The sequence below is a fragment of the Harpia harpyja genome, chromosome Z, assembly GCF_026419915.1.
Source record: "Harpia harpyja isolate bHarHar1 chromosome Z, bHarHar1 primary haplotype, whole genome shotgun sequence".
NCBI lineage: Eukaryota > Metazoa > Chordata > Aves > Accipitriformes > Accipitridae > Harpia > Harpia harpyja.
In genome coordinates, this window is record NC_068969.1 from 7,436,074 (window position 1) to 7,463,603 (window position 27,530).

The following is a 27,530-nucleotide window of genomic DNA, read 5'->3' on the forward strand; positions in this document are numbered from 1 at the left end:
TCCTGAGTTTTAAGTTAATACATCTCTCTATATTTCTTGGTTTAGGGCTGAGTGGTATTTTTCATCAGTCTAAAACAATTAAAAAGTGGCAACTGGGAAAAGACTTTTGAATTCAAGCCATAAAGAATTAAAAATATTTACCTTGTTTCAAAATAACACTGCATTTTGGTAATTGGCTAAACTATTGGAAAAAAAAATCAATTACAGTAATTGGATGTTTCAGTTGAAATTTTTTTTTTAATCCAGCAGGTGTTTTCCTGCTCTACTGCAAAGTTAGAAGATAGCTGCTAACTTCCAGCTCTTGTGTCAATTCATGGATTTACACCACCGGGTGGACAAGTGTTGAAATTGCAGTTTGAGGAACAGTTCACTGCATTTTAACAGGTGACTCATTTCAGTAATAAAAAAGCACCTCTTTAACCAGCTTTGCTGGCTGGTGGGACCTGGAGAGTGAAGCCCTCTCCTGATCTACAGAAGGACAGCAGTAACAAAACTCTGCCACAGCACCTCTTGGGCTTTTCAATGTTACTCCCCTGACCTCACCAGTCAGCACATTTCATCAGATAGGTACTTTTTTTGTTATTGGCATGAAAGACCTCCACTAAAATACAGTAACTATGAAAAATACAGAGTTTTTTATATCGTTCTAAAACCTTACACATTTCCATGGTAGCTCCATCAACGCTTCAATGCTTTCAAGTATTTCAGAATACAACACACACCGATTCTAACACTAATCGCTATGATCTCCAACACTATAGCTAGCACTCAGTACCCTCCCATTTTTCAGGATTTCCGTAGCTGGAACTACCTTACCTGCAAAGCAGCAGACACATAACAGCCCTTGGAAATCTCACCTTGCTGTAACAGCACTAGGGACTATCACAAAAATTGCGGTACGCGGGAACTCTGAGCATACATGGCAATATAAAAAATAATTTTACCTGTATTGAATACTGTCACCTAAGAGTCCAGGCAACACTGGCTTCAATTTGTATGAAAATAAACACATTGTTTCTTGTTCAAATTTTAAAGCTTCACTCAATAACGATTTCACAACTTGAAAACAGACTTTGAACTACCATATGCTCATGACCTGTACCAACAGTTACAGTAGAAGAGCACTGAGGAGGGAGCAGCTGTTTTACTTTGTGGGTATGGAGGCTGACAGTATTAACACAAAACCTCTCCACAGCTCCAGCTGGCTTGATCTGCCAAGGAACAAAAACAGACGCTGGTCACCACACACAGGCTTGATGCACGACTGGCATCTAAAATACAACTCAAGACTTTTGGAGGGTTCTCAAATTCGGGACGTGAAGACTTTGTTATGTCCAATTTTATTTTTATAAAAATGCTGTGACATGCATGCCAATAGGAAAACTGGTTCTGTTGTCTTAAACCACATCAGTCCTTTTTCTGCTGAGCAGCCTGCTTGGCATTGTTGGCCTGCATCTTCTTCAGCCCCTTTTTGTTGTGTTTCTTTGCAAATCTCATGTTCCTCAGAAACTTGGGATCAACCTACAAAAATAAGGAAAAAATAAGCCATGTTGTAGAAGGGACATATGTAAAAACATATATATCTCCAGATTGTTCCAATTATTCCCAAATGCTGGCTGTAATTAAAAGATTCTTTTTTCTGATTTATTACAGCAACAAAATTATTTTAGCTGTCTGTAACCATCCTTTAACTAGACATTTTTCTTCATTTTCATAAACAAACTAAAAACCCCAGCAATAAACATACAGAAAGAATAGGACAAGTTGAATAAAGCTGTAAACAAGACAAATTTCATTTCCGTGTCACTACCTTCTGGATCTGAAGTACCACAAACCAACCTTGGCAGGTGAGCATGTATACGTGTAATCCTTGGGCAAAGATCAATGCCACTTCCTCAGGCCTTTCCATTTTACATTAAAGTAAAAAAGCACCAGCACAGAGAGGAGTGGCTCCCCGGTTTTTGTCAGCTAACAGCTGGCTAACACATCTTTTCACGGCTAGGACCAATTCTCAGAACTATCAGCTACTGTCCCACTAAGAAACATTTGCTATTTTACTGTAAACAGGTTTTTAAGTAGCACACATGAGCACCAGGATTTTGTCATTTTAACTCAGGTGCACTCAGTGCAAGGAGACAGACTCAGAGACTGCCAGACTACCTGCAGGAGGGGGCAGGACTGAACCCTCGCTGAGCTATGGGAAGACAAGCCTTTATGTCACATCCGAAAAGCTGATAATCACATTTACAAAGCAAACAGAATCTCAAACCTCCCCAAAGCCAAGATGTCCTGTTTTCACTTTCAAGTGCGGAAAAAGATCCACTTATATCACTTGTCTAATCTCAGAAAAAGCAAAATGCTGTCATTCTCATACGTGTTGTCCAGAAATGCCAATTCCTCTCATCTTCTGAGCGAAATTCTCTGGATTAGTACAGATAGTAAAATAATATTGAAGGGTACAGAAAAGTAGGAGACACAGTAACACTCAACAGAGAGAAGAGCTATCCAACTGACACGTGTTTCTTTCACTGGAAGCAGCAGTTAGTGACACCCACTTGAGCAGGACAGAGATGAAATTGGCCAGTAACTAAAAAGCAGTTTTATAGACATACAAGGGTGGATTTCATGTGGGTTAGAAATAGCACAGCTGCATGTAAGGTAAGCAAAAGATAAACCAGAAACCCACAATGGTTCTGACCATCTGAAACACAAGCCCTGTCTGCAAGAAATATGTCAAAATAATACAAATACTGGATTTTTTTCATGGTTAAGCCTCAATGGCTTAACAGCCCGGGACTATCAATAGAAATACTCACCCCTTTGAGAGATTCATATCTATGGGATCTGGGTTTCTTGATGCCATTTCTGTGCCACTTACGGGCTATGTGGAAGACCAGAAAACAATTCCAATTACCTTTTTTGCCATTATTAAATAGTTGCCTTAGATTTAAGTCCACCTGACCCCATCAAAATAATGTGGAGTTTAAAGTTTTCTAACCCTTCCTATCCAAACTAAACACAAATTAAGAAAGCACCTGTATTCTCATTCTTTTGCACACTGTGCTCTCAGCACCGCATGAGTTTCTAATCTAAGGATTTCTGGCTCCTCATTAACTAATAATATACCAACGGCAACACCACTAGCGCAGTAAAAGGCCTCAGTAACTAAGATGTTCCAGCACTTGTGGTTAAAGGGCACCATCGTTCACTGTGCAAGAACCTACTTGTGAACTCTGCTAACTTACAGCATTGATGAAAAAAACCCCAAACAAGAACTATTTTATCCCCGCGGTCATCTTTGGATGACAAAGCATCACAGGCTAAATGCCATTCAGTAACATGCTTAGTTCAAGCATGTCAAACTTGCCTTTTTTTCTGGTTATGTATTGTTTTTATATTGAGCCCAAACAAGTCCCGACTCTCGCAGAGCTCTCTTTTCACCGAACGCACCATTCAATCCCTGCGCACCGCCACCTCCTTCCCCCGTAAACTTATCCCCCTGCACAACGAGAGGAAGGCCGGGCTGCCATAACCGAGCAGCATAAAGCAGTCGCTCAAAACCTCCCTCCGGAGCGCAGACCTCGGCCACCCCAGGCCGCGCCGTCCCTCCCCGCCTCCTCCCGCAGCCGCAAGTCGCCAAGCCCGACTTACACTGGTTGTGCGTGGTGTGGTTCTTCGACTTGGCCATGGTCGCACCTGCGGGAGAAAGAGACACCCGCCTGGGTCGCGACGGGACGGGCCGGGCCGGGCCGCGCCTCCCCCCCACAGCCTTCCCGGGGCTCCCCCGCCCCGACCGCCGGCGGTACCGAACCCGAACCCGAACCCGACCCCGACCCCCCGGCCGACGACAACCCCAGGCTCGGCCTCGCCCCCCTCCCAGCCCGGTGGGGTCGGCTCGGGCCCGGCCCGGGGAACGGCTGCGCGGATGGAGCCGGATTGCGCGGAGAAGCGCCTCACCACTGGCACCGCCGCCGGGCCGGAAGAGAAGGGAGAGCGCGCCGCAGGGGCTGCTGGGAAATGGGGGTCATGGGACCGGAACCCCGCGCCGCTCCGGTGCGCAACAGGCGCCGCCAGCGGGGAGGTTCCGCCCGGCAGCCTCCCCTCCCCGCTACTCGCTCCCGTTCTGCACCGGCCCCGGCCCCGGCCCCGGCGGCCTCCGCTCCCGCCCCGGCCCCCTGCGGGGGAGGGACCCGTAGCAACGGGCTCCCGCAACACCCGGGCCCCAGCGGCGTGGCTGACCCCGGTCCCTTGCGATACAGTTCCCCCCAAGCAACACGGTCCCCCACCAACACGTTCCCCCTCCAACATGGCTTCTCCCGGGCGGTGGGGCGCGGGCAGGATGGCGCTGAGGTCCGAGGCCACCATTGCGCTTGGTGGCACTGCCTGATGGCGGGAGGCGAGGGCCCTCAGCCCATGCCCGGGTGAATTCGGACACGACTTAGCTGCACGTTCAGCTGTGCGTGCCACGCGCGGGCAATAACGTTACACGGGAGGATATTTTCTTCTCAGCTGATTCATTAAACGCTGTTCATTTTTATTTGTGTGGAAGACAGGCCCTTTCAGAAGGGCTGCGAACAGCTCTGTTTGTTTTCAAACCCCAACAATTAGCGGCTTTGGCTGTGCCGCCTCGGTGAGCCCCGAAAACCCACGGCCTCCCGGGCCCCGCACGCCTGCGGCTGTGGTAAAGGCACAGCCCGGGACAGGGAGGTTTTGTGCTGTGTCTGACCGTGCCCGGCCACGCTGGCCTGCGAGTTTAAAGTCTCACTCCTGCAAAATATACAGACCGAGACTTCGATACTTTCATATCCGAAAGACACTGAAATGATGACTGAGATGGGCAAATGAAGTCGTGTCTATCCACAGCGCAGCTGCTTTGCAAAAGTGCCAACTGAACTAGAGCACTAAGGCCGTTTTCCTTTGACGGCGGCAAGACCAGGCGTTGCTGGCGCAGGCAGCCCAGCTGGAGGGGAGTGGATCCGGCTGCCAACGGCTGAGCGTTGGAATTAAAGTCTCACGGTAGCTGCTGCTGCCCCAAACGCAGGAAGATTTGTGATACGGCCATCAGGCAGCCCCAGCACTGGCCGGCGGTGATGCCGCGGGCAGGCGATTGTGGTTATGGATTGAGGCGTCTCCCATGGGGAATTGTGAAAGGAAAAAGGGGAACCAAAGGCCGAGCTCGCCCAAGCCCATTGGGGTGTACCCATGTACGAATTGCAGCGTTTCAGTCCAGGATTGCTGTGCTTTCAAATGGGATCCTTTGAAAAATGGGCAAAAAAGGCCCAGGCTTTTCTGCATTGTGGTAGAATGGAAAAATACTGCCGTCTTTTTATGGCATTGCCTTTATTTTAAGATGAGAGGCACGAGCGAATTGCCTAAAATAACCCAGACTGGAATAAATAGCCCAGAGACCAAAGGCCCTGGACCAGTACATGGGAGAGAGAACCAGACATTTTTTTCAGCGACTCATAGAGCAATTAGCTACTCTGCCTCACGTCTGGATACCTGAGAACAAGCTCTTCCTATTACAAAAATGAGGAAAAATAGAATATCCTTAAATGTAATTTAATTTCAGTATTTCTTGTATTTCCAGCAAGACCTAAGTTGCAAAATGTATTTGGCGGCTTTTTTTTTTTTTTCATTCTGGGCAGCTGTTATTGGCAAACAGTGTAAAAATAGATGAAAATAGCAATATTCTTTTACTGGCGTTTTGTAGCTGGAATATGAGGTTCTCCACAAAATCCTCCTTGATACACAAACTTCTGACTTTTTACACTCTGTTTTTCTAAATTCTTTCCACTGTAGTGAGCTGCAGTCTTAAAATACTCAGACATCACTGTGGCCAGCTAACTGCAGCCAACAGCAGAGAGAAAGCCTGACTCTCCTGATAACCCAAAGAGCCAAGCTCAGTGGAAGATAAAACTGAATCCCAGAGGCATGTTCGCCTCCACTGCGTTGCAGAAGGCAGAAAGAAATAGGCTGCCAGGTCCCCTTATCTTGGCCATTAGATTATGAAAACTCTTTATCTTTTTCACTCATTTCCGAGCCTTCCTTCATAGGAAGAAACAGAAGGGGCTTATTTTATGGTTTCAGCTATCTTTTTCAAGTTCTTTCAGTATCTCGCTGCAATTACTGTTGTTGGAGCTCCCTGGGAGTCTTTCACAGCTGCTGCTGGGGCCAGATGAGAAAAGCAGTCAGACAGGTGGGATTAGAGAAGCTAGGTGCGTAATGCCCAGGTGATATACAAGACCTGTAAGCCAAATTACTAGAAGAAAACTCTGGAAGTGCATTCAGTTTAGAGGGCTGAGTATAATATATTGAGGGTAATTTATAAACCACTGCAAACCAATGCAGAATATCAGGTAAAAAGGCAGGTAAAATGATCCAAGGCAGGATCAAGACCCCTTGAATTTCTCCTGTGCTCTGATGAGCTGTCATGTCTCTAATTATGGCATTAGTGAGAAGGATTGGCCAGTTCGAACCTTCAATCATACTTTTAGTGATTACAGACTTAATTAGTGCATGTTAGCCCAAGTGTCAGCTATTAAAGGAGCTATGCTTATTAAATAGGATGGTAATTACTCCAGCTGCAAAACAATTATGAAAAAAGCACAGGTTAAACTAAAAATCTCGCAGTGCCTTTGACAACCGTGTTATCTCAGTCAATGTCCTTGCGTCACACACGTTTATGCAAATTGATCTCTGTTAGGTTTGTCACGGTTTTCATGCTGATGCCACATTTCAGCAGGCTCCTCTAATTTTGCCTCCACCCTCCCTGTGAGCTGATGTTTGGACTTGGGGCGATGAATTACTCTAACTCCCCCCTTCAGTAATGTCAATGACTCAGAGAAGCTCGGCGCCCAGGCCAAGTGGTCCGCGGGCATAAATCAGAAAAACATCACTAATTTCCAGGGAACCACTGCGATCCACCCCAAAAGGGATATGGGTAGGGTTTTGTTGACATCTGATGCAATATTTTGAAGCTATTCTGACATAATATATTCTGGTATACACATTTTAAAAAGATGTTATATGTGAGAAGCTTATCCCAACACGTCCCAAGGTGCAGGCAGCTGCCACAGCCCATGCTGAAAGGCAAATGAAGCACAGGGTGCCCAGGTCACCTCCCCTGGGCACTGCTTGCTCACAGGGCAGCGACAGCCAAGGACCACTGCTCCAGTGCATTTCTTCTGGGGACAATGTGGGGAAGCCATTCGGGCGGCCTTTCTCAGCAGCTGGGAGCACAAGGGGCCTGCTGCCATCCCCCTTGGACTGGGAAACAGCTGTGGGACCCTGCACTCCTCCTCGCTCTGTACTTCTGCTCACCCAGCACCGCACCAGCCCTGCCAGGGCGCCTGGCTGAGTGTGCTGTCTCACCTGCAATTACGGCAATTGCCTCAATTCATGGTTATATATAGTGAGAAAATAAGGCTGCTTCACCTGTGCACGGTGCTTTCTCAAACATGGGTGCTTGCGGAGCTGTTGGTTATCTAGCGCGGTGCTGATGCCAGAGCTGAGCTAGACTGAGTTTTACAAGAAGGGCTTGAACTGAGGTCGAGGCTCGTCATCTCCCAAGACATTGGGAAAATTTCTCCCCATTTCCATGGGAGGAAAAAGAGGCAGGGACATGTTCATGTAGGATGTCGGACACAGTGTGACAGCGTAACTCACCATACCAGTGCTCTGGTATGTGAGCGTGGTGTCCTCTACGCCAGACAAAATCAGTGATAACAGTTTCAGGTGTTGATTAGAAGGAGCCCAGCTCACTTTGCTTGACATGGACTATGGAGCATCCCTAAAAACTGCTCTCTTGAGGATGGGTATCAAGTAGTGGGCAGTGTGCAGTGATGCTTTCAGCTGTCCCAGCTGGCTCATGAAGAAGGTGCCCACCCCCAGCCTGGGCTGCTCCCAGGCCCTTGCCACCCATCACCTTCCCTCCTTGCTCTCCACAGGCACCATCAAAGCAGAGCTGAAGTGTGCAGGGTTGCGCCTGTGTCAGGGAGAGCATCTTGCAGGGTATGGACACCTTCGTCACCCTCCCTTCCCCTGGATTGGAGGCTGAGCCACCTGGCATGTCCCCATGAGGTCCCTGCATTGGTGGGATGCGGTGACTTTTGGCCAGCTTTAGGGATGTTCCCAGCTTGTAGGCAAATAGGGCTTAGCTGTGCTGTAAGCCCGAGCTAGCCATGCTGGAGGGGAGTGAGGATGATGGACAGTCCCCAGGGACAAATGGCCAATACGCCTCCAGAGAAGCCACCTGGAGAAGCAGGGACACCAGGACATGGAGGCACTAGAGGGAGCCTGAGCATAACAGATCCTGCTCTGGGCTCAAAGTTGGAGCACTGATCCCAGTCAGGGAGAAGGGACATATCCAGGGAATAGCAGCAGGGCACACAGCAATTTCCCCCTTGACCTGACGTCCTACCTGACCATGGCTTTTTGCCTTGATATCTGTTATAATTTTCTTAAAGAGATGAGGAAACACTGTTTCGCTTATAGAAAATGCCAGCCTGCCAGTGGGGAGACAGCTGGCTCTGTGCATTTGCAATAAGAGGTAACAAAAACCAGTGGCAACCAGTGGCAATCATCAGACTGGAGGTTCAAGAGAGCAGGGGTTCCTGCAAGGCAAAGGAGAGCAGAAGTGCTGACCCGCAGCAGTGGGTATCCCTAAGGGATTTGGGGACCCGGCATGGCGCAGCCCTGCAAGTGCTCCTGAGCTCATGGCAGGGACATGGGAACAGCAGCTGAGGCTTGTGTGTGCCACTGGGTGCTCTCCAGTTAGCACCAGTTAGGAGAGCTAGGGCACTGGAAGAGGCCAGGGAGCTGCAATCTTTTATTTCCCCCAGCAATATTTTCATTGCGTTGGCTTTGGACAAGGAATAGGGTCGCTGGCTCACCATGTAGTGTGTCTGAACGCCTGCCTGCAACCACTGTCAGCAAGGATCAGCACAAAGAGCAAGAGTGGAGTCTCTGGGTTAGTTGCAGATGGGCATCAGCGCTACGATGGGCAGGGACTGGGAAACAAATGCTTTGCACTGGTATTTAGCCACAGTGTGGAAATGGATGTGTTTGTTCCAAGTACATCTGCAAAGCATATCTTCTTTTACAGTGTTTGCAGTGGGCCAAAAGTTGCTTTCAACAAGGGTAATCAAGCTTAGCCCAGCAGAAATCAGAGGAGCAACCAGAAAAGAGGGATGAGCACGAACCGCCAAGAAAAGGAATAACAAGTTACAGCAGCTCCATCACTCCTGGCTGCATTCAGAGGCTTTTGTTCCCACATGGACACCATCCCTCAGATCAGCCCAGACCCTCTGCACATTCTCTGCAAGCGTGTTCCCATAAGCAGCTTCCCAACATGAAGGCGGGAGGAAAAATCAGGCAGCAGCCTGCAATGCAGCCCTGACCTTTCTCTCCAGGCCTGCTACCTCCTCCCACTCTCCCCAGAGCTGGCACTACTAACAACTGGTTTCCTCTTGTTGTTTTTCCACCTCCGCTCCTTCCTCCAGAGGGGAGGCTGTGCTGGTGGCCCACGTACCGGTGACTCACAGGCTGGGACCCGTGAGGAACCAGCTAAGCCTGGCCAAACTTAGTAACATCTCATTTTCCATTGCCTACACCCTGGAGGCTTCTTTTGACTGGGTTCATCACTGGAGACCTTCTCCAGCTACCTGCAGGGCCGGCGAGGACCAGCTCGATGGTGTTTCTTCTGAGTTTTGGCAATGCAGGAGCTGGGCTGAGATGGAGCAGCCCTTGATGCAGATAAATTCCTTCTCGGTGAACGTTTATCCATCTTGCTGATAGCTGCAAGCCACAAGATGCTCTGGACATCAAAGAGAGCTTTTCAGGCTTGGGAAACATGTAAATAAAGATTTATATACAGGACTGCATGGTAGTCGCATTTTTCTGGAGGCATTTGAATGATATGAGAAGAGCTTAGGGGTCTAAAATCTGATTCCCCTCTGTGTTGATCAGCCTGGTCCATCTGGCTGGATGTCCCCAAAGCAACAAATGACCACTGCAATCACAAAACCAAGCATGGGGCACCTGCAAGGTGGGGCCGGACAGTCTGCAAAGGTGGAGGTACTGCCACGGCTGGAAATGGAATGGAAAAGAGCTGGATGATGACCAGGGCTACCCAAAGGCTGCAGTGGGCTGGAAGCAGACGAGCAGGCAGAGCACAGAGACAGGGCTCCTGGGCAGCTGCAAGCCCATTGAGCGGGACCCCGTGGCTCCGTGCAGGGCTGCGTGTAGGGGATAATGCCAGGAAGGGAGCAGCCGTGCGTGCTCAGCCCACGCTTATTGGTTTAATGGGATTTTCCAGAATACTTTTTGCCCCGGTAACGGAAAAGGAAGCTCTCCTGCCGCTTCCCAAGGCCAGGGTGAACGTGCTCAGCTGACGTGACACCTGCTCAACCCGCGGTTCCCGAGAGCCTGGCTGTTCGGAAGGAGCGAGCAGATCCGCAGGCACAGCGTGCGTGGAGCAGCTGATCGCTGCGGGGAGGAGGCACACGGAGGAGGCTGGGAGAAATGGAGAGGGCTGACCTAAATAGATGTTGAGCTAATTTATTCATTTCTCTGCTTTATTATTTAACGCAACTTCGAAACAGCTCAGGACTTCTGGTTCCTCTCAGCTCTGCCGCTGACGTCGGGATGGGGTTATTTTTGACCTGATTTTTGCCTCTGTCGTGCTGAATAGCATAGCACAGCCTTGCTAAGCACCCCGCTCTCCCATCAGGCGGGCCAGGCACGCTATGGGAGAACTCTGACACAGCTGCTTTCTAGCCAGGAGCACAGGAAGGACTTATTTTAAGTTATTTTGAGCTTTTGCTTCACCTCCTGCCCTGGAAGGTGTTCAGATTTTGGCCTGCTTTATGTGTTGTTAATAGGGAGATTTATCTCCAATTTAGCTGGCTGGCGAGAGGATTGGTGAGTTCGTACAGCACGAGGCAGCCTTCAGCCTCCACCGACATCTCCCCCGGGCAGGCTGCCAAACGCAGCCCCAGGCTCTGCAGCACGGGGGCTTTCAAGGATAAACCTGAGGCCTGTCTCACTTCCAGCCAGCCTCCTCTCTCCTCAAATCCTAGCAATCCCCTGAAACACTGTCCGGGAGGAATTTATTATGAGAACGACACGGAGCCCCAGCTGTTCGGAGAGCTGTTCGGGCTGCGGTTCACCCATGGGCTGCACGTGTCCTCTGTGAGCCCACGGCATGTTTTAGCACTGCTGAGGTTTAAAAGCCACAAGCTGGGGAAAAAAATTGATGCCAGTGCAGGTTGTCTAAACCCATACACCGTTTCTGCGCAGGCGCAAAGGGGTATGGACAGAGCTGCTCCTGCATGAAGTGGCTGCTTACCAGGTTTCAAACCGTACACCACCCAGCTTGCACTGTGCAGGGCCCTTTAATTTTGTTTTTCATTAGGGTTCATCACCTGATGTATAAATGTAGGCCAGTGTTGTATCCAGTTACCCAGCACCTCTGTTATGAATTTTTTTAAATGGATTATTCATTGACCTGCTTGATTCCTTCAAGATCTCTAAGCAGTAAAACAAGCCCTGATGCTATTTAGCTCAGCAGCAAAGGCATTTCAGCTCACGCCGCCTTCACATTGCTGGAGAGTTTCGTGATGTTGCTGGGGGTGGGATAGTGCAAATTAGCAGAAATGAAGCAGTTAACGAGGCTGCAAGTTAGTCTTCCAAACCAGGAGGCTTGAGGCACTGAAGGGAAGCAGCCGGGCGTGGGGCTGTGAAGGTGCTGCTCCGCCTGGCACAGCCAGCCCCTTCTCCTGCCTCTGCCGGCTAAAGTGGGGGCTGTGCAGATCCTCGGCAGGGTCCCATCCTGCCAACCCACAGGGCGTGCAGCTTCGATCTGAAGGGTTTTGTGGTTTTTTTTTTAATATAAAGTGATACAGTGTTTAGATATGTTGGTCTGAGAGCCTTGTGAGGCCAAAAAGAGAATGAACACGTAAAGGCTGGAGGCGGCCAAAGTGATTCGATGTTTCTCTTTCCTTCCCTATATCCTGGACGTGGAGTTTGGTGGATGATGCCCTGATTTTCCTACTGAGGGCAGAAAGGCACTATGCCACCCCAGACCCTCCAGGGCCCGGGGTTTTGATGCTTATGCCCTAATTGCACCGGGCTGATGAGGACGGAGTTGAGGCCGATTGAGTGTCACCCTGGGGTTTAGGATCCTTCACGAGGGCACAACTTCTGCCCTTCTCCTCGGTGGCGGGGGCCTGCGATAGAGGAGAGAGTCCTTTAATGAACCGACCGCCAGTTTTGGAGTGGGCCGCAGGCTGGTTTTCAGCCTTGAGGCAAGGGACCCAGTTTGGCTGCCGGCTCGCCTTTATCTGTGCAGAGAGAATTATTGGGAAGACGTGTTGACAAATGCTGCCGCTAAAAAGGAAAATGAACTTCCACACAAAGATGGCTTGTTTGTGCAAAGTGGAGAGGGAATAAAGAAGCTGCCAAAAAAGCTGACATTAAACCTGCCGCTTACCTGCAGCTCATCTGATACCATGGCTGAAACCCTTCATTTGCAGCAACGTAATCCAAGATGTTCTTTCTGCAAAGCAAGAAAGTAGGTTATTGCTCAAGCAGAGCTGGGGAGGGGGAAGGAGATAAGCAGAGCCTGATCCCGGCAGGTGCTGTGTGCCCTGCACTCCCTCTGAGCAGGGCTGAAACCCTGGCTGGCAGCCTGACTTGGGGGTTTGGGAAGAGTTTGCATGCAAACCCTTTCCAAACCTTTGAAACGGGCTGCCCGCACTGCCAGAGGCAGGGCAGCAAGCAGAGCGGGGGTCCCCAACGCTGCCTTCAGCTCCTGCACCTCTAACCCAGGGAGGCAAGAGACATAAATCCAGTAATCCTTAGCACTCGTGTAGCGCATCTCGTCTTCAAAGTGCTTCACTGATGGGAGTGAATTAATGACCCCACATAAAAGAGGGCTGCACATCCCGAGCCCTGCACCGATGACATGCAGCAGTGGCTGAGGTATTTTTAAGCAGCAGTATAAGCCAGCAAACCTCCTCCTGGAGGCTGGAAACCCATCGCCGGTGCATTGGACTGCATTGGGTGGGTCCACATCAATTGGTGACTCTCAAATCCACCATCCAAGGCAGCCCTGGCTCCCCAGAGAAGCTGGGCAGGCAGGGAGGGATGGTCTCTGCCACAGCTGGGGATGGAGACAGGACCAACAGCCAAGGACACCTCCAAAAGCCTGGAAAAATTGCAGTTGCTTTAATGCTGGAAATACCACCAGGGCTGCTACCCCAAAAAGATGTTGATAACTTGGCCCTGCATGCAAACACCTCTTTTTTTTCTGGCTGCAAATTAAGTGGAAGGATAAAAAAAGAGAAAAAAAAAAAAGTGGAAGATCTCTCTTAACCCTAGCAGCTATCACCAGAGACAGGGAGGACTTAAAATCACTTGAGGAGCCTCCAGTTAAGGCAAGACCACGATACTGTGTCTGCTACATTCAAGCACAAGAGCTTTGTTTTCTGTACAATAAAAGCATTGTAGGCCTGTATGGCGTGTGGATTGAGGCAAGCAAAAATGCTGGGCAGGTTAATTAAGCTCCGTAGCCCTCCCAGCACCGCATTGTGCTGCGGCTCAGCCCCAGATATTTCCCAAGAAAATGTCCCAGCATTTTAATGCCTGGCTGCAACATGGGACATTAAAAGTGGATGGATCCCCTGTTAAAGATGGGCTACATGCCAGTGTATTTTATGCATTGATACATATACACGATGGCTCCTTATTTTGCTTGGCCCTGGGGGTTTCCATGCAGACCCACTTTGCATTTGTTTTCTGGTTACTCAGGAACAGAAGGAGCTGGGGCAGAGTCTTGGGCAGGTGGCCAGACCGCTGCCAAGGAAAATGCACAGGACCTGGTCCAGTATGAGCATCAGTATCTGTTGCTCCCAGGACTTCACCTTATTTGTCTTATGAGATATGGATATGGGCATTGGAGCCGTTTGGCTGCCAGAAATGGAAGAGCAGTGCAATGGCTGAAAACCAGCTTAGCAGGAAGCTGAACTATTAAATTTTTAAAGCTTTTCTTAAAAATGTCTCCTTCCCTGACTATCTAGTGCACAGAAATCAATAGGGTGGTAAGTCAGGTCCTAACTTCTGCAAGTTGGTGGTGGTCCCCTGCATCCCCAATACTTTCCTTTGGCCGGATTACCTGCTCCAGCCTCTAGGCCATCTCGGCTTTCCTGGGGTGCAGAGATAGCTGAACGGTTCGCTCAGCAGCAATGAAACCCTCCCCCAGCAGATCTTGTGCTATTCCTTTTCCTGCCTTTAAATGAGCAGAAAGCTGCTTGGCTGCGTCTGCCACTTGATTTTTAGGGTGCAGCATCTGCGGCTCGATTTTAGCCATGGTTTTGCACCGGGATCTTTCAGAAGGTCATGCTAATTAAGAAATCATATCCCCATCAAAACCACTAATGCAAATGCCTCTCAGTGTGCTCCATGATGCATGTTCTTAGGGCTTGCTGCAATCAGCCCATCTCTTTTGGAAGGCTGCTTCTCATCCTGGGTGGCAGCAATAGGAAGTTCCACAAACGCTGTCCTCTGATATTAAGGACATAAATTATTGAGCAGCCCAGTAGCACTGCCCTTTCATAAAGTCAGTGCTGAGAAATGACTGACACCCTCCTTTGCACATCATTCAGATGAAAACCTAATTGCAGCACGGCCGCATGGGAAGGGGCTGGGATTGGCAAGCAGGTTTGTTCTGGAGTTCATGGTTCCACTAAGAAAACCTGCATTTTAACGCCACTTTGTACATGGGTTTTGGCTGTGTTTCTCTGAGCCCCAGCATAGCACAGACCACCATATGTGCTGTGCCTGGGACATTTTACTGGTTTAAATTGCACCTGTGCCCAACCTGTTCCAGAAACGGTGCTTAAGGCCACCGATTTCAGCCTGACACCAGCTGCCCTGTGAGGAAATGGGCTTTATTAGGGAGATAACATGGGCTGTGGCAACATTTCCATTAGCCCTGCTGGCATCCCGCCCCCTGATGCACAGGTGTGGGACATCTGCACGGACACAGGTTTGCTCCGAGTACTGGCAATAACTGAGCTGGTCCCCATAGGAGTGGATGCACTGGGACATGGGACTGCCGAACGAAGGAGAAGCACAGCCCTCCCCTCTTGTATCAGCCACATCTCAAGCAGTCATTTGTATTAAGGATGGCCTGATTAATGATTTGGCTGGGATCAAAACACATTTCCTTCCACAGCGATTTTATTCAGGCTTTTCACACCACTTCATAAACTCCAATAAATCCTTAGGAAGTCTCTGGAAGGTGGATGCCTTTAAATCTCTGTTATATCCTTGGCACTCAGCAAACCTGACACATCCAGAGGTGGTGGGGAGGACAGGGTACCCGGCTAAGATCTGGGGGCAGGTGATCTTCAAACATTGTCCACTAAAGCTCCAAACCTGAAGCCTAATTCATGTGTTTTAGTGTACAAAATCAAGCCACAGTGGCACGGAGTCAGGAAGAGGATGCAGGACAGACCTCGGGAGTCCTTATCTCTCCAGGCATCTGAAACAACTCTCCTTTCCCTCCTACCCTGAGCCATCATGCTGCTACCCCTTCAATAGCTGAAGGATCCTGAAAAATTACAGCCAAAGCTTTTCTTGTCTGCTCTGGCCACCTGAAAAAACTTCTGTTCGGATGGAAGCACTGAAGCGTTTCTTAAAACAGCTCTTCCTCCTGCCATTAAATATTTAAGAGAGGAGCACCAGGGGAAACCATGTGCTGAGGCAGGATGGCACAGCTCTGGGAACCACGGAGAGCCCGATTTAAAGAGTAATGAGATGGCAGGTGCTTGCAAAGCACAGCTTGGCTTTAGCCTCCCATTGCCCCCCCTTGCTGCGGTGCTCCCCGCAGCATCCCCAGCATCGTATCCCCGTCCCGACAGCTCCCACACCGGCCCCAGCAGCCGAACAAGAGCCGAGGATCTGACCCAGCACTGCCTTCCCGCAGATCCCCGCAGGGAAGATGCCTAGGGTGGGAAGGCAGGCTCGGGGGGGTGGGGGTGTGCTCTGGGAGGCCATCCCTGGGTTACAGAGCTGGTGAACAAATTCATATTGACCTGGAAACCAAGTGCTCATCAGGACCGATGGGAACGCAGCGGTGCCCGGGCACTGGCCGTGGCAGGTCGGGAGCAGAGCACGTAGCAGCCCTGGCCCCGACTGCCGAGGGTCATCCCTACCAGCTGCTTTGTCTCCCCATCACCACCTCCCCTCTCTGCCTTATTTTGGGGGGGTGGAGGGTGGCAGAGGGAGGGTGTTGACGAGTCTCCGTGCTTTGCAGTTGCTGTAGCAACTGTGGTGTCTCTGGCGGCAGGAGCGCACGTTTCCTGCAGCCAGCCGGAGTGTGAGCTAGTTAACTGCAAGCAGATTTTTTTTTTTTTTTTCCCCTGTTAGAAAAAAAGCCCCCCTCTGTCCCCACCACCAGCAGCCAGAGCCCAGGAGGTGCTGCTGAGGCGGCAGCAGAGGCGCAGGGCGGCCCATGTGCCAACCCAGAGGGATGCTGCTGCGTCTTCCTGCTCCTGGGCAATCTTCTGCACATGAGTCAAAGCCTCAGCACCTCCTCCAGACCCTTCGCTGCTCCCCCTCGGCTCCTTGGCAAGGACAACCTGCCTTTCCCTAATCCAGTCTGGAGGCAGGGTGGGTTGCTGCAGCCATCCAGGCTCCTCACTGGGGCAGCTCAGACCTGAATTCATCTCCACATGAATTAGAGCATCTGCTTTGGGGGCGAGGGATCAGTCTTGATCAAAACATTCTCAGCAGCGGAGGATCAGCACAAGCTTTGCTAAGTTACTTCCCTGATTAATGACTTTTAAATAATAGAGCCTTTTTCACAGGCTGGATTCCTTGGGTGCCCATTTGCAGCCATCTTGTAAGACTTTGCCTCCTAAATCCCATTACTCCCCCATTTCCATCACCTTTGTACCTCACAAGCCCTGACCCGCTCTCCCTTCCTTCTCTCTTTGAGAAACCAGAGTCGGAGCTCCTTGAGCCAGCCCTTGAAATGCTCCGGTGCCTCTTCTCTGACCCTCAGCGACTTGGCCATCGCACTGGTGTTTGCCCTTGAGGTATGCTGCTCCAGCGTGCCGCCCTTGTGCCACGACCATCCTTTGGCCACGTGCCACTGCAGGTGCCCACGTCCATTCGGAGCCCATCAGCCGGGTTTGGGCTCTACCCTGGATATGTGACTCGTCTCTTTTTTCCTCCAGAAATATGACTTTATATTCAATTCAAATAAAGCATAACCTGCTGGCTTCTATCCAGCAGACTGAACAGTTCACATCAGGTGGTAGATACGCAGGAGAACGAAGCAAACAAAGCTTAGTGCTAATGCTTCAGTGTTGCTCGCCACCCATGGCTCTGGGTTGCATCTGTTTTGGTTTCATTTGCAGAATTAAGCCCCGGCCTTGCACAAATGCAGAGACCTGCCCTGCTTTTCCAGAAGGCATGAGCTCTGATCCAGCCTTTTCATCACTTGCCTTTGGGATGGCTGCAGCTGCTGCCAGAGAGGGCAAAAATTGCAAGTAGGGTTGTTCTTCACAAGAGGGGGAGGCAAAAAGAGAGTGAGTTGCTCCCACCTTTCCCACCTCGAGAGTCCACCCTCTAAGCGTTTCCTGGTGGGAACCAAATCTTCCTTCCTCAAGTGGTCACCTTCACCACGAGATAAGAGATGAACAATGCTCAGGCAGGGGCTGTTGTCACCCAAAATAGAGTTTTTTCACCCCAATCTTTGCTTGACGTGCCATTTCTTAGCTGGCATTTTTGGGGCTGCTGCTGAAGCTTTACGTTCTCTGGGAAGTTTTCTTGAAGAACAGGTTGGCCAGTTGGGGAATGTTTCACTACTATTTTCAGCCTGGGACGTTTTCCCTTTTTTTCTTCAAAGTACAACAAAAAACCTGTCAACAAGTCACAAAAGAGTGATCTCAGTCTAAAATATGAGCCCTGGCACAGGAGGGCATTTGACTCAGAAGCCACTTCCCATCTTTGGAGACTTGAAGTATGTTCCACTTCGTCATCCTGAAGGTCTTTAAACGCTTATAAAAACAGAGTTTATTTATCCGCAGTGAGAACAGCCTATCTATTATCTTGAAGGCTGAATTCAGAAAGTTTCTTCAGAAATTTATTGGTTTCATTCCTACCAGTCTGAACAGAAGTTTTCCACAGAGTCCGTCAAAATACAAATGTCTCAATTCCAATTTCCTTCAGCCTTTAGCAAGACATTACATTAAATGTGTTAAAAAGCACTTTTATTAGTTACTGAGAAAGCAGCAGTCTGGCAGCTCTTGACCACTAGCTATTCACTTTTGTGAAGTCTCCTTTAACAGCGGTTTGATCCAATGTGGTGGTTTTCTCCACCAGCAAGCTCAGCAGTGCCTGGAGCCAAAGGGACCAGCTCCAGGCAAGGATTATTGGCTTCAGGTTTCAAGGGCTCCTACTGCTGCCCGGGCGAAGCACTTCTGCCCCTCTCGAGGCTTCTCACATCCCCACTGTCAGAAAAAATGGAGCAGTGGAGGCACATGGTCAGCCTGAGGCCAGGGAGATCCATGAAAGCAGCCATAAATACATACAGAATGGGGTAGTTTCATCCACACCTGTGATGCTTTCAAGAGGACTCAGGGAACCATCTAAGAGCTTGCAGGAGTTTTGTTCTAGTCTGATTTTGCGTAAGGCTATGTTTTAGCCAACAGCAATAATGCGGCATCTACTTCGCAAGGGAAAGGCAGTCATGAAAAAAGCCAGCAATTCCCAGTCCTCCGAGGGGCAAGGAAATTGTCTCCCCCCATCAGATCTCCCTGGAATGCTCTGGGATTGCTCCTGCTAACATTCAGTCATTCTGGAGCTGCGTGGGCAGCCAGAAACCCAAACTTCCCACCTGCTTCCTTGCATCAGCCCTCCTGGCTTCCTTTAGTCAACACCAGAGCACACGGAGCAGGATGCCCACTGCTCGGGTCTCAGTGCATCAGCCAGCTGCAGGATGCACGCAATTCCCAATGATACAAGCACCATGGTGAGATACAACTGGGTCGTTAGCATTTAATGGAAAAACTCAGCTCTACTACATATTGGGTATTGACTGTCCCATTCTAAACAAGGTGACAGAAGTTAAGTGGCATTAAATGACACAAATTGAGGTTGGCCTTTCCCTCCTGGCATTTTTTTCAGCACCCCCAATGCCATGCCAAACTGAGTCCCTGCTTACGCTTCAGCTCCAAAAATACTTTAAGGAGTGCCAACACACACACACGCAATCCTCATGTGGAAGAAGCCAGTGCTCTGATAATTGAGACGTTAATGCTGAAAGACTGAGCAGGTTTCCCTTAGCCATCATGGCTTGGCTCTGGGGAGCTTATGAAAAGAACATAAATAAATTGGGACTTACATGAAATAGCCAATGGATTGAAACCTGGAGATTTCTGGAAGCAGCTATGCTGGGAAGGAGCACGTGTGAAGGGTCTGGTTATAGGACCACTCCTATAGTTGTGTAAATACATAAGCACTAACGTTGCAATTTGCAAATATTGGCAGGGCTGGCAGGATTGCACCCTTCCATCTCCACAACCACCTCCGTAAGCACACTCACACCATCATTTTCCAGCCAGGCATGTGCAGAAACCCCATGCACAAGGATGGCCAGGACAAGCACAAGTGAGAGCCCAAGAGATGTTGGGAGCAAAGATGTTCCTGCAGAAATGGTTTGTTGGATGCTCAGGTATCTGTGGAGGGATCCACCGGCCAACAGAAACCTGGAGAGATGAGCTATCAGAAAGGAGGAAAAGCTGTACCACCCGAAAAGCGCAGCCCAGCCCAGCTCTTGTCACAACCCTCTTTCTTTGATCCACCATCGGTTTAACACAAAGTCACCTGGGGAAAATAAATTCTCTCAGGCTTGAGGATGGGTATCTGATACACAAATCCTACAGCTACTGGAGTCATAAAGCAGCTGAAGATATTTTGATCAGAAAAATGCCTTCTCAACCTCCCTTGCTGTCAGAGTGCCCTGGCCCTGGAGGACCTGGACGCCTCTTACCTACAAGAGTGCAAAGGATCAAGCCCGTGGGGCAACGAACATCAGGAACATCAGGGTCTTCACTCAGCACAGACCCTTCATCTCTTTCTTTAATTTTAGGACTCCACTCAAAATTTTAGACCAGAGACATGGCAATTAAGGGCTGAGCAAGGTCTGCTGCATGGGACATGGCTCCTGCATGGAAGAGCAAGCACCAGTGCAAACATGTGCTGGAGGGACCTCATTGCCCTTAATTTAGTCTAATTTTGCTTTCAAGTGCTGGCCTAATCACGATTGCTGGAGGCCAGACGGCGCATTTCTTTCGGTGCCGGGCCCTGATGCTCTCACATGTGCTGGTTTTACACTTATATCATTCATCGGCCTCATCAGAGCCAGCCCTGACTTCTCCCAGCTGGATGGAGAGGAGAATCAGGCGTTTCCATTATTTAGCCCTCGGACACGGCCACATCCAGCCTGAAAAACAGCCTTGTCACATGCCCTTTGCGCGGCTGGGGAGAGCCGCAATTACACGGCGGTGGCCGTGCATGGGCCACCAGCCCCACTGTTTACAGGAAGTGCCGGTGCAGAGCATGGAATTAGAAAGACCGCAAGGAAGTGAGGGATTATTTACTGGAGATGAAAGGACACAGAAAAACCACAGGACAAATCAGTGGGGCCTAAGCAATGGTAGCTGCTATTTCAGTCTTCCAGCTGCTGGCATTCATACCGGTCATGCTGCGATGGGAGAATTTGGGAGGAATTCAGCAGGATGGATGGTCGCACTGCTTTTGGACCAGTAAAACACACCAAAGAATAGGCCCTAAACCTGCTGGAAGGACGGGAGGGATGTCTGCTCCACTCCTTCCCTTCCTCAATGATTCCCGTGAGTCTTCTTTCTCCCCAGGTGTGATTCCTTCTTTTGGACGGCATCTCCTGCTGGCAAAGCCAGTGGGACGTGCCCATGGGTTAGCCCAGATTAGTCAAGATAAAGCATCTCCTCAAACCTGGAAAGAAGTGGGGTAGGGGTTGAGGTCTGACATATCGAGACCGCTGCAGTGCCAATGGGAGCTGGTATTCCTTGGAATATCCAAGGAAAGGGGGGAAACTACTGGGTGAAGGTTAATCCTGATCCTCCAATCCAATCCAGTCTAGCCCAATCTCTCTCAATACTATTTCTTCTCCAGGCTTTTGCCTTTATTTTAAGCACCCACAACCTCCTTTCCTCCTAGAAAGTTCAAACCCATCAATACAGTCTCTGGTGGGAAGTGATGCAGGCCGAGCTTGTGACCAAGCAGAGACATCTTACAAGTGACAAGACACGCCTGTTTTAAGTGCCTCAGTCCGAGTGCCCATGAGTTCACCTATTTTTTGGTGAGGTCTGCTTTTCAGCTAAGACTGGCCACCAGGATTTCAGCGGTTGCTCATGAGCTCTGAAATTTGGGCCGTAACTGGATCAGGTCTCATGTCAGCGCGTGCCCACCTTTACCTGCAGCTGCAGATACACAACTGCTGCTCCTGTGGCTCTCCACGATGGCCACGTAGTCAACCACACTTTTCCCAGAAAAATCCCGCAAGATTTTCCAAATGCATTTCTCTAGCATTTTGCTCCTGGCAGGTAAAGCTGTTTGCAGTGCTGCCATCCTTGTCCCACAGCCACACTGGAGATTTTGCCCTCACCAGTCTCCTGTCACTGGCAGGGAGTTTTGGGGTAGCACCCAAACTCCTCCACCAAGCCCTTTCCCAGGGAGTCAGGCAACTCGTTTGCTGTCTCTCTTTCCAAAGACATAGATGTCACTTTGTTATCTTCCCCCGCTGGCTTCTGCTGCATCTCAATGCCACGCAACATCAGGCCACCACCACATGCCAAGTGACAGCATCCCCCGTCCATCCCCACACTTGATGCAGATTGAGCTCCCACCACCACCAAAACGGCATCTCAAGCAGCACCGTGGCCCTTTGCGCTCGGCGCAGGGTGGTGATTCAGCCCTGACTCAATGGGAAGGTGGCCATGGACTGAAACCCCAGCCCTGCTCCCTGCACGGTCCGTGGTTAACATGATCCTGCTGGAAATTACAGAGCTCCAGCAAGGGCGGTGGGAGGGAGGCTCCCCTTGGTGAGGAGAAGCCCACAAGAGACTCCCACTGACATTCCTGCCTTCTCCCTTGCTCTGCATCCATGCGGCTGAGCGAACACAAACGGCACGTTGCCTTCATGTTTGACCCAGAGCAGTGCTTGGCTGCTGGTGCCATACCACAGGCTCCATCTGGAAAGCAAACAGTAGCTCTGTAGATTCTTCTCGTCTTTTTTTTTTTTTTGGTTTTTTTTTGTTTGTTTTGTTTTGTTTTGTTCTCCCTACAACAAATAGAGAGAAAGGATGAATGAGCTTATTTTACAGCCTGGGAGGAATACCCAGCCATTGTTAGCTTGACACATGCTGCAAAAAGTGGTGGCTAAGAAAATAAAAGCTTATTCTTTCTTGAATGGGTTGGCTGACCGTCCCCCCCCCCCCCAAAAAACCCCTTCCATGGGCCAGAGGCAGCATTTCTATCAGCTACATGGCTGATCCACAAGTCAGTGACTTCCAGAGCAGGACCTAACCTGCTGCATGTAACAAAATGAAAGTGAAGATCTGGGTTTACATCATTTTTGAGGAGTCTGAAAAGCACTGTGCACCCAGCCTGCCCTCCCCTCACCGGTGCCACCCAGGACTATGTCCCCATCCTGGGCTTGCAGCGGGCGGAGGGAAGGCAATGCCATCCCCCTGCGGACACTAACATAGAAACTCGCCAAAACATTTCCTTCTCTCAATTCTCTGCATCTAGAAAATGTTGTCACAAGGTCTAAAAGTCTTCAGTCCCAGCTGAGGCTCAGGTGCCTGCAATGAGTATCTCAGAGCCAAGGGGACACTGAGGGTGACAACCTCTGCTTCGGAGAACCAGCATTGCCAATAAACGGGTTCAATGGCACTTCCTCTCCTTGGAGAGGAGAAGTGAGAGCCAGGGCACACAGAGAAAATAGCCATGTCACAGCTGCCCAATTAATTAACTCAATTAATTTTAACCAAGACCTCTTGGGTTATTTCACTGCAGCCGTCTCTGCTGGGAAAGCTGGGCGCCATTGCCTGCCGCAGCCTTCTCTCAAGCAGTAACCTGGCTCTGGAGCTGTGTTTCTGTCCACTCATCGTATAACTTGCTTCTGCCACCAATCCACATAATTTTCCCTATTATTGAAGTGGTAAAATCAACCTCAGGAGCTCAGAGTCCCCGAATGGGGATTGAGAGTTCGGAGTCTGCGGCCGTCTTGTGAGGTTCAGTGACACATGAAGGGAAAGAAAAAAAATCCCATTAATAGAATAAGTCCTCAGTAATTTCACCCAAACAAACTTTCCACCCAAACCAGTGCTTTTTAAAAGATCCATTAAAAAAAAGCAGGAAATGCTAGTGAATATACTCCTTCCCTGTTGCAGCTGCGATTCCACTTTCAAACACATCTGACTAGGGAGACTGGCTTGGATTTATATGGCTGCATGCTATTTTTCCTGTTTTATTGAGTGTTCAAAATGGCTGTAAAAGGAGCTAAACCAGAAGCCCAGCGATGCAGTCCTGGACACCGAGCCATTGCTGCCCTCTGTCCTCCTGCCCTGTGTACATGGGAGGTCCCAGGAGCGGTGATGGTCAGGACAGAGGCAGCTGAGATTGTGTCTGAGACCGTTTTCGTCCTATCGCTAATGAGTGCATCAGTGGATGTGTTAATTTAAGGAATAAACGGTGACTTTTTTTTTAAGTCTATAAAATCAGGAGACCAGCTCCCTTACTAATATCAGCAGAGAGCAAAATGAGGCCCAGGCAATTTTATCAGCTGTGGCTCCAACCCATCATCTGTCAGAGAAGCGATGCACCACAGAAAGGATGAGATCTCATCTTCTATTAAAGGCAGCTGCGTACCTGTTCATGGCTGCATAGCACTCTTAATAGCAAAACCACTGACCAACGTCTTCAAGGGGTTAATGTTCAAACAAATTACAGTGAGGAACAAAAAGGGGATTTTTGCTTTAACTTGGAAATTTTTTTTTTTTTGACCTATTAAATGGCCAAAGCTTTTAAGCTGTGCTCCACAGTCCGGCAAGAGCCTTCTCCCCGCGCCGGTGCAGCCGCCAGCCGTGCTTCATCATCCGGCTGTGTGGGGAAGGGGCAAGAGGAGGAACGGGCCAGTGCAGAGGGGACGTATCCTGACCAGTATTTCATGGATTCCCTTGCACTGAGTGGGGAGTGGCGGACTGCCACGGGAGCCTCATTATGTAGAGGCACAGGCAGGGGACTGGCTTGGTGACAGCAAGTCTGCTCAGTTGCAGATCAAATGGCTTAATAGAAACTGGATCCAACTGGTCCAGCCTTGCGGGTTTTGATTTAAACTGCAGTTATAAGGTGTGATTAGAGGCGGGGGAAGCTGTGCCAAGAGCTCAGATGTGAAGCAAAAAACATATATTAAAAAAAAATCCTTCCCCTAAACCTATACATATTTTTCCATTGTTAACTCTTTACCTGCCACTGCCAGATACTCGAGGAAATCCTGGGCCATCCGAGGACACCTTCGGTACCGCTGCTTAAATCCGGAGGCTGTAAGAGGTCTGTCAGCACCGCAGAGGAATTTGGCCACTGGAGTACTAACATTTATGGGCTTGGTATTAATAATAACCACAACAGAGCTTCGTAGGGACTAACTGAGTCTTTCCTGCCAGTGCGCCTGAGAGCGAAGGAAGCGGATGCCCTCCCTGAAGCCCTCGTGCTGGCCAGCGATGGCTGGAGCAGGGGCTGAGTTTTGGCTGCCTTCTTTTTGGGTTACTCCTATACAGTGGAGAAGGAGGTAGTGGTTTTCTGGAAACGGTTAAACGAGGTCCCTTTTTCCTGTCTCCAACTAGTTGCCCAAAACTCAATAGTTAATTTGGCAAATGGAGACCTTTGGAGATGTTAACACAATTTAAACCTTCGGCCCATATGGATAAAATCGCAATTCGATAAAATTGCTGGTTCTTTATCTTCATGTGGCATCATTACGCAGTTAATTTCAAGCTTTCCAGTAAGCTGTAATATATCTTTTAACCTAAGAGCTCTTTTGCATGACACTGAAATAGGTCCCAGTCTATATACATCTCCTGCCAAGACAAATGTATGGTTCAGCAGCAGTAAAGAGGATATAAAAGACTCCCACGTTACAAATGTAGGAGGCAGAGGATATTTTAGCATGGCAGTGGTTACACTTTTGGCAGCTTTGCTATAATAAACTTTGTTTTCAGAGCCTTAAAATATTCCCTGTGCAGCGAAGATTGACATATTTGCTTTCAGCAGAGATGTCTCAGGGGCCGGGGCTGGTGAACGGAGCTCAGGAACATGAGGGAACACTAAGAAGACAGAGTTAATATCACCCTACATTTAAACAGGGTATTTCCTCACAAAATGCAAATATTTACAAATGCCATCAGGTCCTGGTAGGACTATTTCCATGAAGGCAGATGGGCACTCAGGAGGTACCTGCACGCAGCGTGCCGAACCTTGGGGTGGCTTCAGGAGCTGGGGGCAAGGGAAAGAAGCTGAGCAGGCAGGCCAAGGGCCAAAAACAGGGGGGGAAAGGGATGTAAGACACCAACCTTGTGTAGGAAAAGTCTCTGGAGACCTCCACTATCTTACATCTGATGGAGATCTCAAGTCACCTGCCAGGATGCCCCTGCAGGGTGCCTGCCTGGACCTGAGACGTTACTGCCTCGGAGTGGATGGACCCCGTCTACAGCTGGCAGGTGGATGTTGGCTTCCATGTGTCTCCCAAGTCATCCTGGACTCTAACGATCCACTCAGGCACTGAGTCACCTATAGAGAAAACTAGCATGGACGACTCATACCTTAGTGCACTCTGGGATGGCAAGAGTAGCTCCAAAACTTTGATCCAGGCAATTTTTTGAGCAGGAAAGGAGAGCTTGTCTCACGCAGCTGATGGAAAAAGGAGGCAGCAGGGACGGCATCACAACTCAAGAGCTGTTGCCTGGTCCTGCCTGCTCTCTGCCTCCCAGTGAGGCAAGACAGAATTGTCGTCCAGGTTCCTGGATGCCATCACTGTGATGCTGAGGGCAATGTGCTCTGCGAACGACCACTGACCACCGTTTCCTTTTGCTCTGGGAACTCAGCCCAACAAGGGAGGACACAAGGAAGATTGCTTTGAAACTTTAGGATGGATTTCCAGACCCTTAGAGCTGCGGCTGAACCAGAGGCAGAGCAGAGAGGAGCAGGAGAGAGGTGTCTCCCTACTGCCTCCTGGACCCTGCACCCCCAAATGACATTTCCCAGGGTCCAACCTGCAGTAGGAAAGGGGTGAAGTCTTTGTGTCCGTTCAGATCAGTTTGAACTATCAATTTCTTGCAGAAGGGATATCCGAGACTTCAGAGGGGCCAGGTTGACTAGCAAAGCAAGCATGAAGCCATGTTCTGCACAAGAAAATACTGGGAAACGGGAAACTTTGACCTAGCCTAGGGTATGGGCTTAGTATCAAACCCAAGAGGAGCTCCAGTAAGTGGGTCCAGCAGGACTCCTCTGTGTCAGGTGCAGTCCAGACACTTAGAGATTTCTGTGGGTATGGAGGGCCAAGCTTAACAATGGGGTAAGTAACTGAACAATGCCATTTTGTGATGTTTTATGTATACATACAACCCCAGAAATTCAACCCTGCTAGTCACAGTTTCTAAGCCAGCAAGAAAAAAGACTTCTTATCATCAAGCCTCCTTAGAAAAGCTCATTGCTACTTGTACTGAACTTGGATGGAGTCTTGGCATGGAGGATTTTCAGAGCATGTGATGGCATTATAGCTTCATGCTAATCTGTCCTCATTGTGTGCTATTAAAAATAAATAAAAATCACAGCTTCCTAACCCACAGGTTACTGATTGTGGGAAAAACGTGTTTGTCACAGCCTTAGCAAGTGCTTAGAAGTGTCACACTTTTGTATTTATTTATTAGCAAGTGAATGTATAAACACATTGTTATATGTAACCTGAGTATCTGGATTGCAAAACCCACACAGCTCCTCTTGCAGGACAAAACCCTCACGTCTTCGGAAGAAACCCTGCACCAAGCAAGGCTGCAGTTGCAGGGCTGTGCAAGGGATGAACTGACCCCTTTTGTGCATGGACAACTGGGGAGGTTTGGCAGTGCCTCACCAATAAATACTATTGCCCGTGGCACGTTTGTTTGGGATTCCTAGGAAGTAAAAGAGAAAGAAAGAAGTTATTTTGATAGTAGATCAAGTATCAAAGGAATAAAAATAACCAGGTACTTTTGCAACCTGCAGGCTGAGCCCTCTGCCATGAAGCCAGGTGTATATTCCTGCCTGGGGTGAAACTCCCCCCGGTTCAAAGAGGCAGCATGACAGCACTGGGGCTCTGATCTCTGCAGATGTGTAAGGCCCAGGAGAAGGTCTCAAATTCAAACTTCAGAGAAGCATTT

The 27,530-nt window shown here is 49.4% G+C and overlaps 1 protein-coding gene and 1 long non-coding RNA gene across 2 annotated transcripts; both read right to left on the bottom strand.

Moving 5' to 3' along the window:
* Positions 1-1,321: 1,321 nt before the first annotated feature.
* Positions 1,322-4,073, bottom strand: RPL29 (ribosomal protein L29). Its single transcript, XM_052778461.1, has 4 exons — positions 3,958-4,073; positions 3,652-3,696; positions 2,817-2,881; positions 1,322-1,521 (listed from the first exon to the last, which is right to left on the bottom strand). The coding sequence occupies exons 2-4, from the start codon at positions 3,686-3,688 to the stop codon at positions 1,408-1,410; spliced, it is 216 nt and encodes a 71-aa protein (XP_052634421.1). The 5' UTR covers positions 3,689-3,696; positions 3,958-4,073; the 3' UTR covers positions 1,322-1,407.
* Positions 4,074-24,311: 20,238 nt separating this feature from the next.
* LOC128137687 (uncharacterized) lies at positions 24,312-27,279 on the bottom strand. Its single transcript, XR_008233792.1, has 3 exons — positions 27,079-27,279; positions 25,689-25,905; positions 24,312-24,707 (listed from the first exon to the last, which is right to left on the bottom strand). It is a non-coding gene; the product is annotated as an uncharacterized LOC128137687 (long non-coding RNA).
* Between the last annotated feature and the right edge of the window lie 251 nt (positions 27,280-27,530).